Below are 15550 nucleotides of genomic sequence, written 5' to 3'. Positions count from 1 at the left end.
CAACAATCAGTCAATGGGACCTCAGGAAACTGATAGGCTCCGGACAGCAATGGATGCCATCATCTGGGCAAAGCGGCAGCCCACAAAATGGGAAAAGACATTTATCTCATATATCACCAACTATACCCATTTGTTAGAGGGCTAATATCCAAAATACATAAGGAATTAAAAAAAACTACATATGAAAAACCAAATAATCTAATTAAAAATGTAGTACATCTCTAAACAAAGATTTCTCAAAAGAGGAAACTCAAGTGGCTTAAAAACAGTTAAAGAGGTGTTCTATATCCTTAGTCATCAGGGAAATGCAAAACTGAGATTTCATGTTACATCCATCAGAATAGCTAAGAACAATACAACAAACGGTACCTCATCAAGGCAAGGATATGGAATAAGAGGAACACTCACCCATTATTGGTGGGAATGCAAAGTGTACAGCCACTATGGAAACCAGTGTGCCAGTTCAACAAGAAGATAGGGGTTGATCTACTTCAAGATCCAGCAATGCCACTCGAGCATATGTCCAAGGGATGCTTCATCTGACAACAGAGACTCCGAAACATGTCCATTGCCACCATATTCAAAATAGCCCAAAACTAGAAACAACATAGTTGTCCCTAGTAGATGAATGGATAATGATGCGGTACATTTACAGAATGGAACAATCCTTGGCCATTTAAAAAACAAAATTTGCCAGAGGCAGGCAGATTGCTGTGTGTTTGAGGCCAGCTGGTCTACAAAGGGAGTCAAGGCCAACCAAGACCAGCACAGAGAGAGCCTGGCTTGAAAAACCAAAAATAAATAAATAAGTAAATAAGTAAATAAATAAATAAATAAATAAATAAATGGAATTTGCAGGTAAATGGATGAAACTAGAAAAAAATATTTTTGAGTGAGGTAACTAGACTCAGAAAGACAAATATGTTCACTTACATTAGCTGTTAAGTTAATATTAGATAACCAAGTACAATCTGTAGAACCACAGAGGTTAGGTATAGAGTAAGAGAATGGGGATGGTGGGATAGACCTCCCGAGGAAAGAGTAATAGAATAGATAGTTACAGATGCATCGGGGAGCTGGAATGGGAAGATTAAGGAGGGAGGTGGCCTAAAGTGGGGCACAAGAGAGGTAAAAGATGGAGAAACAGCAAAAATGAAGGGCCATTTGAGAGGTGCTATGACAACTTAATACATTCAAAGCCTCCTAAAATAACACATATATGAAGGTGATCTAAATGAAATTGCCAAATGACAAGGAAACAGAGCTGAACATTTCTTTTTAGCAAATGAAGCTCCCAGTACCAAGGTTAGGTTACGTCTAGTTGAGTTGTTGGCCACCAGGGTTCAATAGGACTGTTACCAAAGCTGTAAGCTGCTCTCCACACACTGACAGCAAGGCTCCATTATGATAGATAACACATACCTACTTCACTGAACATGGAGAGGTTGACCTGGTGCTTACATAGAGCCTTCATCCCTGTGTGCTAGCATCTTTGGTACAGGAAGGTACTCTGCAATGCTACCAAAGGGAAAATGTAAACAGCAGCGTAACCCAAAACCCTTTGATCTACAATGGTGTCCTGCCTGCAAGATATGCTAGTGCAATGTTGGCACAAAGCCTGTAGGCAAAGCTGAACAGTATCTGATTTCATTTAATGTCCTCTACACTGGATGAAACCCATACCTCACACTGCTTGGATGACTAAAACCTAAGGCTAGATGGCCCAGAGACCTAGGGATACACCTAGAGTAAGACAAATACTACTATTCATAAAAACAAAACAAAACAACAACAAATATAAAAACCGCTACAAAACAAGAAAAATGACCAAAAAAAAAAAAAAAAAAAAAAAAAAAAAAAAAAAAAAACCCATAGTAAGAAAATTACTCCTAATGACATTTCCCTGTACTCATAAATTAGTGCCTTGCTCAGCTATCATCAGAGATGTTTCCTCCCTGCAGCAGGTGGGAACAAATAGAGATCCAAGGTCAGACATTATGCAGAGTGAGAGACTTTGAAACCCTCAAACCTAAAATGGAAGTCTTCATGGAATACCTCCCCTTAGGGCTCAGGGAAGTTTCTCGAGGAGGAATCAGAAAGAACATAAGAATCCGAGGGTGTGGAGGAACAAAAACAAACAAACAAACAAACAAACAAACAAACAAAGCCCCCTAAATCAACAGCATAAGCACACATATGAACTCACAGAGCTGAGGCAGCATGCACAGGGTCTGTTTGGGTCTGTACCAGATAAGGTCCTAGAGCTGAAAACAGTGGACACATGGTCCCACTCCTTACCTAGAACCTATCTCCAATTAATAATTACTTGCTAACTATCATCTGAAATGCATATAAAAAGTAAGGACCATTCAAATCTAAGTCTGAATGCAGATCATTCCAAGACAGAGCCACTGCCATGTCACACACTCTTCACATACAAGAGAGCCTGTGTGCTAGAGATAAAGAAGGAAGACCAATGTATCAGGAAGGAAATAGTTCTAGCGAGGTTGTGGTGACATGATTGTGGATTCCTGCAAACTACTAAAACATAGTGTTTATTCTTGAGCACATGAACTTTCTTTAAACTGTCTTTGAGAGTTCTTTTCATCAGTAGAAATAGAAGCATGCAGAGTTATTTGGTGGCCATCCTATGATCAAGAAGTCTGTGAAATGACTGCAAATGCACAGGTATGAACAACCAACATGTTTCAAGCTGAGCCCTGAACAGCCTTCAAATGGAAGAGAGATGACCAGACATCTTGCTGCTATTTTTTGAGCCACTGAATTCTGGGTTGGGAGCTCAACAGGCAGTAATACCCCGAATGATACGGAAATCATTCAAGTGCTTAGGTGTCTAATTCTAAAGCAGATGACAGTAGCTATGAGATTGGGAATCTTGTAAATGAAGAAAAAGCGGTTGGCAAAGATGGGAAAATGTACAACAAACTTTCTACAGGGTTAAAATGTAGTGAAAAACATTTTTTAAATTGGGGGCTAAGAAAATAACAACCTGAATTACAGTTGGACAGGATAATCATGCCAGATATAATTGAGAAGAGTAAGTATATAATATATTTGTGATTCTAAGGGAGTCTAGAGAGAATGCTAGGCAGTTGAGTATCTCTGTACAAATACAATAAGGAACTGTAAGATAGATAAAAGCTTAAGAAGGACGTATTTAATTAGCTAAGCGAAAACTTTAGCAACTAAAGTGCTCAGAGACTGCTGTATTAGAAAATAAAGCTATTGTTAATAATTAAATCTCTCCCTGACAGAAGAATCTCAAGCACTTTATAGTGAGGATCATATCATGAAGACAGTTTGGTAGGTTCTAGAAATATGTAAGACGGTTCCCACTAGAATCTCTCAAGTAGACAGCAGAGTTCTAAGATTTTGAAGAAGTCAGCACTATGAAAGCAAGGTTGCCCAAGATAGAAAGAAACCTGTTTCAGAAAGAATTACAGCAAACACAAAATTAGTTCTATGGTTACAACACTACAATGTTAGACTAAGAGGGAAAGTTCAGAACAAAGAGGTAGAATAGTAGGCTTCTGCTGTTTATTGGCAGAGACATATTGAAGATGCTACTAGGCTGACAATAGAGCCCTTTTCTGGCTATCTACAAGGAGCCAGTAGGTGCCAAATTCTAGAATCAATAGTTCAGAATGCTGAATCAGAAGCAGAACAGTGAAATGGGGAGCCATTACCAAGGATTATTCTTCACACACATGATATACATTTCTACTCTAATAGGTATTTTACTCATACAAATGAATTATAATACAAGTTTTACTTCCAATACTTGGAAAGTGCTATTGCAGGCTGCTCAGGATAATTAAGTAATACAAGTTAATTGGCAGTTGATCAAATCATGCTCATGCCAATTACTAGTTTATTTTTATCACAACAATATATATCCTAGGTTTAACAGATAGATATGATTCTAAAGACATATATAAGGTAAAATAGATAAGGTCATCAAAAATTTTCAAGAAAGAAACATCCTTTGTCTCTGAAGACATCCAGCATAGAGGATTTCAAAATTGCTATGGACAGAGGATTGTGTTCTGTCTTGGACTATTGCTTTTGAATGACAAGAATATCTAAGTGGTCCTCTTAAGCATATCATTGTTTTAAAATTATGTGTATGAACGTTTTATCTGCCTGTATGTGTGCGTACTCATGTATGGATCATTCATGCTGAGGCCAGAAGAATGGTGTTGGATCCCTTAGAACTAGAATTACAGATGGTTTTAAACCACATTGTAGGTGTTGGCACCCAAACCTGGGCCTTGTGCAAGGCAAGTATGTTCTCCTTATTGTTGAGCCGTGTATCCAGCCCCTGCCCATATTATTCTATGTTGGGTGTATAGTAACAATGACTTGTCTTTCTATTTCAGTCTATCTTACACAAGGAAGCATCAAATCCAGTTATATTTCTATGTGTTTGAACCTAACAGAGACCACAAGAACAAAGGTAATGATCATGATGAAATCACATGATTAAATAGCATTTGGGGAATCCTTGGGAAGGTTAGGTACATTTTGCCTATAGGAATCATGTGAATTATAGTCACTGAAGGGCAATTTGAAAAAGGTGTCTGTAATCTGAATCCACAGCTCATTGTGATGTAACTTTGGAATTTTGGAATTGATATTGTCTTGCTGTAGCCCATTTATTTCCCACTCTTCTATTCAATGCATGAGTGATTACTACGAAGGTGTAACATGGTTGAGAGATTATAGTGGAACTGACAGAGTGTACTTTGGGTTGTTTACTACAAAAGACCCTTTAGCTTGCACTCCCCTTGGAACATGGCCACTTTATAAGGAAGCCCAAATTAGCTTGGGACAGTATGAGACATGAGAGGATATGAAGACAGAAGATGGGCTCAGCCACCTCAGCAATAATACTACCACCACCCGAGACTCCAGATTTCTTACTAAGACCATTTTGACATCCTTTTGGGCAACTATCAATGGAGGTCAAGCGTATGAATGAGTCTCACAAGCATCATGTGGAGCAGAAATATGTACATATAATAAATACAGCCCCAAGTTTCCATCACATATAGTTGTATGCAAATAGATAACTGTATTAGCTAGGTAATTTATTTAATTTAAAATATTACTTTATCTTTAAAAAGTGTGGTCAACATGGGTTTTAGTGGAGTAAAGCACTATATATATATATTGTAGACACTCTATAAGTTTCAGTGAACATGTGTCTATACAAATCCTAACAATATATATAGCAATAGCAAACTGTAATACAATCTATATGCCCAGATAGTACTGTAGAAGAAGCATTGGTCACTATAGACTTCCAGGTCAAAGTTCTCTTCCTTTCTTTCTGTATACTAGCATGCTTATAAGGAATTCATTTATGTGGGGTATAAATATATTATATTTTAAAATTAACAATGCGTATGGATCTAGCAGAGAACCCAAGTTCAGTTTCTAGTACTCACTTCACGTGCTTTATAGCCACCTGTATAACTCCAGTTGTAGACTCCTCTAATTCTCTGGACATCTACATGACCAAAAACAGACAGATAGAGACAGAGAGACAGACAGACAGACAGACAGACAGACAGACACACACACACACACACACACACACACACACACACACCCAGACAGAGATACACATACACACAAAATTAAAACTATAATAAAAATATTTAAAAACTACATTTTTTATTAGTTATATAAATTTACATCATGATGTCTCACAGTATAGAGCATCCAAAAAGCATGGACTGGACTTATGATAAAGCTAAGCTGGGGTAATTAAAAGGAATAGTTTCTACAATAGACCCTTATATAGCTACAATGGGCTGCATCAACTTAAAGACTTACCATAGTTTTTGTTACTAAAAATGTTAAAGTTCATGGGCCTGATGTATTAGTTTGCCAAAGGACTAAGGAGCTAGATTTGATTTTCATCTCCCAATAAAAATGTTAAATTAAAAAAATAAAGCCAGAATATTTCTAAATCCAAGATCTGGGGACTTGGAAACAAGAGTATCTCTGGGACTTGCTGATCAGCTACTGTAGCCAAATCTGTGCTCTTGAGATTCAGTGATAGACTCTGCTTCAAAACATAACGAGGAGAAGTAATTGAGGAGTCACGTCAGATGTCAGCCTCTGGTTTTCTCATTTATACACACACATGCATACACTCCTTTCCCCTCGTACCCCCAACGTACTGGGTTATGTTTCTTCTCTCAGAATTACATGATCTTACATAGTCAGACCAGGTTATTTTGATGTATTTTCCTAATACAATGTGATTCCTTCTCTGCCTTCTCAATAACCCTCTGCATTTTCAAGGCTTCAGTGATCTCATTCTTAAAACATCATTCATGCATGCAATAATGCCACTGATGTTTTCAGTTTCAGACAGGTATAGAAAACAACACAGGAGATGAGAAATTTTAAATTGGCCTTTTCTCCTGTGATTGAGATCAATACTCAGAACAGTCAGTTGCTTTATGTGTTAACTATCTGTTCAAACGGCTGAGGGAAAAAACTCAATATGCTAGTGGCAAATAATCTATTTATTCATTTTTGTGAGGTGTTTGCAGAAAGTTTGCCAAACTCTTCCTGTGAACTCAGCATTCTGATATATGGTAAGTCTGTATTTTACCCAAGTGTCTACTATCCAGAATGTGACTGCAAAGAAATAATGAGTAACCTTCATTTTTTTCAGGTTTTAATGTTGATAGATAATATAGTATGAGCTTGTCTATTTATTTGTCCACCTGGCACTTATTAAAACAGGACATACTAATTTAAAACATTTGTTACTAAAAACTCAATCAGGTGCTTAACGTATAGGTGTACAATTGTAGTATGGAATATGTATCTCTATGCAAAGATAGATTTACACAGACATTTGACATAAATAAAATGTTTTTTTTTTTAATTTTTGGATCTGTTTCTTATTTATGTAATGAGAGCCCAGGTCAAGTGTTATTTTTATGTGATGCCCACAGCCTTTTGTATGATTCCCCATAAGTAAAACTGTTCTCTGTTTCATCATAATAATTTAGCTTTAATCAAGCTTGACAAGTTGGTTTCTCTTCTATTTTTCTTTTTGGAATTTAAACGTACATTTATAAAGAAAATGGTTTCATAATTTTGTCTTAAATATCACTTGTCGTTCTTGTAAAACATAACACTTTGAAGAAAGCAGTCTAGTTATTTTGGTACATTCATTCTTAGAAGGATTGATTTGGGGAAGGAAGAGAGAGTTAATAAAAGCCATCTTTGATGTTATTTAACACAAAAGCAAACACAGATCTTTTTATATTTGGCATTAAAAATCTGATCATTTGCCTCCCCAAAGAAAGCACACCCAGCTTTTATACAGACGGCACAATGAAGAATAATAATTTTTCTGTTTACTGAGATATCAGCTGGCATTTCCCTACAAGTCAATGGCCTATCACAGCTCCAGCATATTAGACCTCAATGCGGCATCTACAAATGTCAAGAGTATAAAAAAAATATAGTTTGAAAATCAAAAGCAGCCTCCAACTCTTTCCCCAAAAATAAAACAAAGGGGTGGGGTGGGGTGGGCAACGTTGAGCTAAATGTACTTGCTGCAGGCATCAGGGCAATTTTCAGCTGTCAATCTAGGAAAACAAGGGAGCCGCATTGGCGTAGCACTGGATAATGAAACTTCCAGCAGATGTTCAGGCAGGGCTCTAATTCTCACTGAACTCCCTCGGTGAGCGTTTAATTTCTTTATCATATGCAGGCTCGGCAAATTGTACTTCATCAAAGATGTGTTGTGAAATATTAATATTTCATATGATAACAAAACTCCACAGACTAGCCTTTGTCATATTATGAGCATCCAAATTTCAAATGTCAAGATTCTGAATTATAATAAGTTTTAAACAGATCCTTGCATTGGCATCATAAATTACAATAAGGCCAATCCCAATTTGGTCTGCTGTAATGTCACACACATATGTATTATATGTGATATTTTAATGCCCCTCTTTAGGAAAGGTCAGGTGGGGAAAAACGAGAGTTCAAATGTTGTGTACAACAGTATCTGTAAGAAAGCACAGTGACTCATAAGATGTAATTATTAATTCACAGTGGCTTTTATTAGTAATTAAGGATAATATAAGAAATGAACTAGTTCTCTAAGGGAGTTTTTTTTTATAATCTTATGTTTGGGACGTATCTTTTTTTGACACACCATTACTCATGTGCAAGACGGCACTGTTATTTTTGTCATTACAGTTTGCACAGGTCAGCCTAAAACAGTCTTTGCACACCAGTTTTGTGCCACTATCAAAACAAACGAAGTGGGGTCATCATTATGTTTCATGTGGCAGATTTAGTTTGTATTTGTTTCTATCTTTTCCTGTGAACGTGCAGCATGGTCTTCTGAATGGATAGATTATATTCAAATTAGAGGTTTAGTGGGAAGTTGGTCTCTAAATTTATTTCTGCTCTTGAGCCTAATAAAGGAAACAGCTTCCGTGTGCCTGAATGACACGGGGTCACGAGTGACTGCAAGTCACCAACAGACAAAGGAACGATATCTCTGATGACCCAGAACTCAATTTTGGCAAGCCAACAGCAAATCTTAACCACCGACAATTCCTCTGCCATAACTCCTACTCCCGTGTACATGTATGTATTTTCTTTTTTTTTTTTAATTAATTTATTCTTGTTACATCTCAATGGTTATCCCATCCCTTGTATCCTCCCATTCCTCCCTCCCTCCCATTTCTCCCTTACTCCCCTCCCCTATGACTGTTCCTGAATGTATGTATTTTAAATAGTACGACTAATATATCATTAAATGCACTGGAGGGTTTTGAAATCAACTGGTTAAACATTTGATTCTAGCTTTCATAATTCTTAAAGAATGAAGAGAAAGACAAATGCACTGTTAATGATCTACAAGTCTAGACACAATTTACAATATTTTAAATCTAAATCCAAACTATTCAGTTAAATTCAGTAGTTCGTTTAGCAAAAGCCTTTCTTAATATTTAACTAAATGCTTGATATTCAACATATATTATTTCAATTTAAGTATGATGAACCTCAAGAAATATTTTTTTTCTTGCTCTGATTTGTCTGACTCCTGAGGGTTTTCTGGATGCCTGGCCCAGCTTTACCCAGCCTCTTGTAAAACTGTCAGACTAAGACAGCTATAATACTTTAATGATAATAATGTCAGCTATCGATCCCAGTAAAAGAAGAAAGCAGGAGAAAATGAGCTTAATGGGGCATGTTTGTTCTCTTATTTTCATTGCCCAAAGATAAGGCTGATTTAAATAATGAAACTCTCTTTAGTGGCTAGATCCACACATTTTTATACGTTAATTATTACTCGCTATAACTTAGTGCCAACCACCTTGATGAGGCTTGTCTTCCAAAACATTTTCAATTAATGGCCTGTGAAATACTAACTTAGACTTCTAACTCACCACCATGGAAGGATGTTGTCTCTCTTCTATCCCATAAATCATACAATTTTGGAAGCATGTTTTATGTGCTTAAAGTTATTCCCATTGATTTGTTTGCTTGTGTGTGTGTGTGTGTGTGTGTGTGTGTGTGTGTGTGTGTTCTCATGTGAGTGTATATCCTTGACAGTTCTCATGTGGCTGACAGAAAATCATTTAGGAGTCAGTTTTTCCCTTTTACCATCTCAGTCCTAGGAATCAAACCAAGTTGCCAGCCTTGGTTGCAATAACCTTTCCTTCCTGAGCCATCTCACTGGCTTTCATGTATGCACTGAGGATTTGATGTCAAACTTATTCATTCATTTCCTAAGTATGTAGCTCTCCTTATGAAAGCATAAAACCATAATGTTACAGGAAATTCTACTTGGAAGGATAGCTTTTTCTTCTTTAAAAAGTCATGAGGAATAATCTTATTATCACCGCCAACAAATTGCAGTGAGAAAGTCTCTAAGACATGTAGTGGTTTTTATGCAAACAAAATCCATTGTTTTCCTAAATCTGAATTGAAACATATGCTCTCATTTACACACATGTTCAAGTAACAAAATAATAATGTCAAAACAAAGAATTAAAAATAGAAACTCTCATATTATTAGGCACCCCCCCTATGGGATATATATCCAAATGAAATGAAATCAGTATGTCAAAAAAATGTATTTTCACATTAATTGTTGCATTATGCAAAATAGCGCAAAATAAAAACTTCCTTAATGTTCATCAAGTGATAAATGGATACAGAAATATGGTGCAGATAAGCAATGGAGTACTTTTCAGTTATAACAATGGAATCTTGAATTCACAGTAACATGGGAAGAACTCAAAATTGTTAAGTGAAATAAGTCAGTCACAAGGAAGACTTGTACCACGTGACTTCACTCATCTACTCAAGCTTACACACATAGATAAAGTGGACAGTAAGAGTTAATTAGTATGTACTTAAGGCATGGGCAGTGGGAGGAGAAAGGAATGGAGAAAGATGGATCTGTTGGGTTAAAATTAGGTTAAAAAAAAACAATTCTAGTGTGATACCCCACAAAATCATGACTATAAGTATTAATAACATGCACTGCATCTCAAAGATACAGATGAAATGAGTTTGAAAGCATTTTTCATAAGGGAATAAAATTATTCGAGATAGGAGTGTTTAATGTGCTTAAAACACTACCCAATATATGCAAATAGACAAACATCAATACAACATCCTTCTAATATAAACAACTAAAATAAATTCAATTCAATTAAAACAGGGACTAGTGATTGTTTAATCACTACTAGACTAGTGTTCAGTTTCTTTGTATATAGGTCTCTGAAACAGTTCTCATGCAGTCCAGGCTGACCTTGAAACATAGTTGAAGGTGGACTTGAATTTCTGATCTTCCTGTCTCCACTTCCTGAGTGCTAGGATTACAAGCATGCTCCACTGTACCTGTTTTATGTGTTGTTGGGGGTTGAACTTAGATCTTTGTGCTGTCCAGAAAAGGATTTTAACAATGGAGCTAGAGTCAAGATACAGATTCTTAGACAATACAAGATGAGAGTATAGTCCACACCCTTCTATCTGTGGAACAGACAGAATTAAAGCAATTTAAACTCTGCTTAATGATTTCAACTCGTTTACTAATTATCATATCTCATTAAAAAAACAACCTTTCCATCATGCAACATTTATCTTTCAGTGAAAATACGTGTTAGATGTTTGTATGTAACTTCAAACATATTTTCTTACCTTATCAAGAGAGAAAGTTTTGGTCAGAGCAAAACCCCATCCAGCTTCAAAGGCTCTTCGAATCATTGGTGTGCTTGTGGCTGGTGTCGCACTAGCAAGGCCGAAAGGATTGGGAAACCTTAATCCTGCCATTTCGACACTGATGTCCACTAGGTCAATAGGAGTATAAAACAGGGGTAGTTCTGGCTGGGCAGACACCAACGTTCCATATTGTGCCTGCAAGAAAGAAGGTAGGAATGATTGTTCTTGCAGTGTGCTTGAGCTGCCATATGATATTTCCCCACCTCTCATAGTGCATGGTCTATCTCCATGAAAAAAAAAAAAACTGACTAAGTCAGTTTTCAGTGCCGCAATATTATACATCATTATCATCATTTTCAAAGTTAAAAGATGCTATAGAATAAAAAACAGAAGGAAATTCAATTAAACAAGAAAAAAAATAACTCTATTTCAAACATACTGAGACTTAAACACAAAGGGGGATCATTTCTGAGTTTATATTTCTGGTTTCATTAGCCCAGCTTTTTTGCACTTAATTTATGAGAACGTCTTAGTGCTGAGATATAGGCCACTGTAAGTCAGGAGGTCTAAATTCATTTCCCAACAATCTCATTGCTCTGGATGTGGCTTCAAGAAGGCCCCTTAGCATGCTCTTGTCTCTTCTCTTATTCAGCTCTCAGTACAGCAGTGGGACTGCAGGCTGTCACATTTCCTACCTCAGAGGGATATTGGAGAATGAAGAAAGTAGGCCATGGGGAGACTTCTAATTGCAAAAGAAATAACACGCTCGAGAATTGGAGGAGTTTGCTTTTTCAGAAGCTTAACAAATACCAGTTTACACTAAACTCCTCGGTTGGCACTTAGAAATGCACAGAGCTTCTGTCTATTGGCCACTGTAACCAAGATGTTGCTATGTTTTAGTGGAAACACTAAGGCACCTTTCTCACTAAAGGATAGAACATTCTTGCCCAGGGTCCTGTGTCCTCTCTACTTTCCCTCTCTCTCTGTGTGCTCTCTCTCTCTCTCTCTCTCTCTCTCTCTCTCTCTCTCTCTCCCTCCCTCCTTCCCTTCCTACTCCATCTCTCTCGTCATTCTCACTCTCCTCTGTTCCTTTCTTACCCCCTTCTCTCTTTTTCTGTTTATCTATGAAAGACAAATACTTGGGGGAAAAAAAGGATAAATATTCTTAGCTAAAGTAGTTACTGAATAGACAGAGCTCCTTAATGCAAAAGTAGGCCTCTGTTCTCTTGTGAATCATCACTCAAAAGAAAAGTTATTTGAGCAGAACCTTAATTTTATAGGCATGTGTCTTGTGTAGATAAAGATTCTCATGACTTGCATAGAAATCATTTTCAGCCCTCCACCACTTATAAAGCAGAGCCAAGTTCACTTAATATGCAAAAAGGCATCAAACTTGCCAGTTGAAAGGCTATTGTGTTTCTGGTTTTGCAAGAAAAAAAGAAAGAAAGAAAGGAAGAAAGAAAGAAAGAATGAAAGAATGAAAGAAAGAAAAAGAAGGAAAGCCTGATAGCATCTAGGTTTTAGCTATAGACTTTCTTCTCCACCAGGAATCTCTGGTTTTCACGGATCCCTCCCTCCCTGCATACCCTTCTTTTTTCCTTCCTCCATGATCAAATTCAAATTCACTACATCTAAACTATATCCTTTCCCTTATGAGGCACATTACTGAGAAGTCTCACTGAACATGGATCTTGTCTTCTCATGGAATCAAAATACTATTTAAAGTATATAAACCAAGCAAGAGAAAAATGCATGATATAGGGAGGTAGGGTATAGTTGGAGGTTGTGTGTGTGTGTGTGTGTGTGTGCGTGCGTGTGCATGTGTGTCTGTGTGTCTGTGTGCATCTATATGGGCAGGCATTAAATAGAAAAATGAAAGAAAAACACTCTTGGTATTGACAGCATTTTTACTCTATGTGACCATAGTTTAAACAGAGTCAAGTATGTATTAGGTTAGAGTGAGGGAGAAGTTTCAATATGAGAGATAAGTAAACAGTAGGAACATTGACAAGAACTGTCCCTCTATGTACGTTCACAGCTACAACACTAGTCATCTCTGGGAATGATGTCCATACCAAGAGAACAGAAGAATCTTTATAACTCCAACATGAAATGAATGACAGTTAGGTTTCTTTTATAGCTGGCCATTAATGTATCTGATCTCTTCAATGCTGCAGATAGATGTCAGTTTGTTTATAACTTCAGACATTGAAGCACTAGGCAACATCCCAAAGATTCAGATGTGTGTGTGTGCGTGTGTGTGTGTGTGTGTGTGTGTGTGTGTGTGTGTGTGTGTGCGTGTGTGTGTGTGTGTTGTAGTGTAGGTAGTTCAGCTTGAATTGCTTAGTATATGTAGTTATAAAAGCTAAAATCGAGCTTTAAAATGCTTAATAAGTTTGTTGTTTTGATATTTATAATTAAAATGCTTTGGACAATTTTTTATAGTGTTTCCTTGAAGCTTGACAAAAAGAAAACTAAATAATTTGAACAAGTAAGATGTACACAAACACGTATCGACAAAGCCCTTTCAAATGGGAAAGTTATAGGTTATATGTATTACAACATGTAAAAGACTGCTGTGAGTGTGTGCATGTTTGTGCATGCACACATGTGTGCATTTGTATGTGTACACACAAGGCTGCATTTGCTTTGTCTTTGTGGCCCACAGCACGCCCCAGCCCTAAGTTGTACCTCTTTTTCTGCATTAGACAGGAGGCTTCTTTCCCCATGCCTGACTCTGTAGACTGAACCTCAGGTCTCAGTTCTAAGGGCAAGACCAGTACCTTCCAAACGCCATGGTCAGCCCCAAACTGAGATTCCAAGAGGATTCAGCAGCACCTTTGGCTGCTGGTGTGCTGGGTGCCCACATACCAAACAGCTTTAAATTGGACCTGATCGCCTTCTTCTCTAAAACACACGGTATCCAGATTTTCAATTTCAAACAATACTATTTTCCCAGTCACCCGATAGTGCTAGCAAATGACAGATATGCTAGAGACGTTGAACAGCAGAGATTATTAGTTCCCTGTAATTTCCATTGTGGAAAGGCATCATAGTCAGAATCAGAAATGATACAGAAGCAACTAGTGCATTGACCGAAAGGGTGTTTAGCATGTATTAAACAGGAGAGAGTATGATAATACTATACACAAATGAAGAGAAATCTCTGTGTGTGCATATGTAGCTTAAAGACTATGCGATCTCTGCACGTCCATCTGTCACTAGTTGTACACATCATCATGCTATTTTATTTGTATATTTTATACCTTTATTTTATATCTTCATATTTTTCATTCAAGATAGTTATTACGTTTCATTTCATTACACGAAACAAACAGATTTCCAGGTGCATTGCAACATGTATTTAAATTTTATTTTTACTTTAGGCTGACAACTTACAATTTGTGTATCTATAGGCATGTGATGTTATGATACATGAATGTGGAATGATATAATAAGGCTTGTTAGCCTGTCCATCTTCTCAAGTCACTAACATGTCTGTGGTGAGAACCTTTGAAATGTACTTTTACTGATTCTAAGATCATTATAATTCTCTTTTCAGCCATATTAACCTTATGCCAAAAGGCCCAAAAAGCATTTTCTCTTATCTAAACCTTTTGATTTCAGACCTTGTGTCCATTTTCTTTGCTCTCAGCATCTGTCCATGACTACCACTCGATCAGCTGGTTCTGTGTGTTTGATTCCTTTGCATCACACATGCTAATTTTTCTCTCTGCCTGGCTTATTTTTCTTATGGAATGTTTTCTACTTTCAGTCAATTTGTCACAGATGACAGATTTTCCTCCTTTTTGAGGCTAAGTGGTATCCATTGTATATACACACCACATTTTAAAAACTCTCCTCAACACTACATAACCTGACTGTTATGAACAAGTTTCTATAAACATGGACATATAGATAGCTTTCCTATTAATGAAGGGTATATCTAGGACTGGAATTGTTAGATCACATGATATTTCTAGCTTTAGTTACTTGAGGACCTTGGGTACAGTTTTCCACAATGATTATGATAATTTATGTTCCCACAAAGAATATAAAATATTAAAAGTGCTCCTTTTTCTTCTGCTTCAACATTTATCACCTCTAACCTTCTCTATGTTAGCCATTGGTGTGTCAGTGCCTACTAGACTGGACTTGGAATTATCCGAGAAACAACTCCGAGCATGCTTTTGGGAAGTATTTCCTCAAGTTTAGTCACAAAAGTGATTGCAGCCATAGTGAAGGAAACCATGTGACATTGCCGGCTAACAGCAGAGCATACCAATGTCACTGACATGCA

General features: G+C 37.0%; 1 protein-coding gene across 1 annotated transcript in view; it reads right to left on the bottom strand.

Moving 5' to 3' along the window:
- Nucleotides 1–15550, bottom strand: part of Dpyd (dihydropyrimidine dehydrogenase) — an 877326-nt gene that overhangs the window by 418816 nt on the left and 442960 nt on the right. Inside the window, 1 exon segment of the mRNA XM_051165995.1 lies at nucleotides 11230–11445. Coding sequence (XP_051021952.1) covers nucleotides 11230–11445 — 216 coding nt within the window.

The sequence above is a fragment of the Acomys russatus genome, chromosome 23 (assembly GCF_903995435.1).
Source record: "Acomys russatus chromosome 23, mAcoRus1.1, whole genome shotgun sequence".
NCBI lineage: Eukaryota > Metazoa > Chordata > Mammalia > Rodentia > Muridae > Acomys > Acomys russatus.
This window is presented reverse-complemented; position numbering and strand designations above follow the sequence as displayed.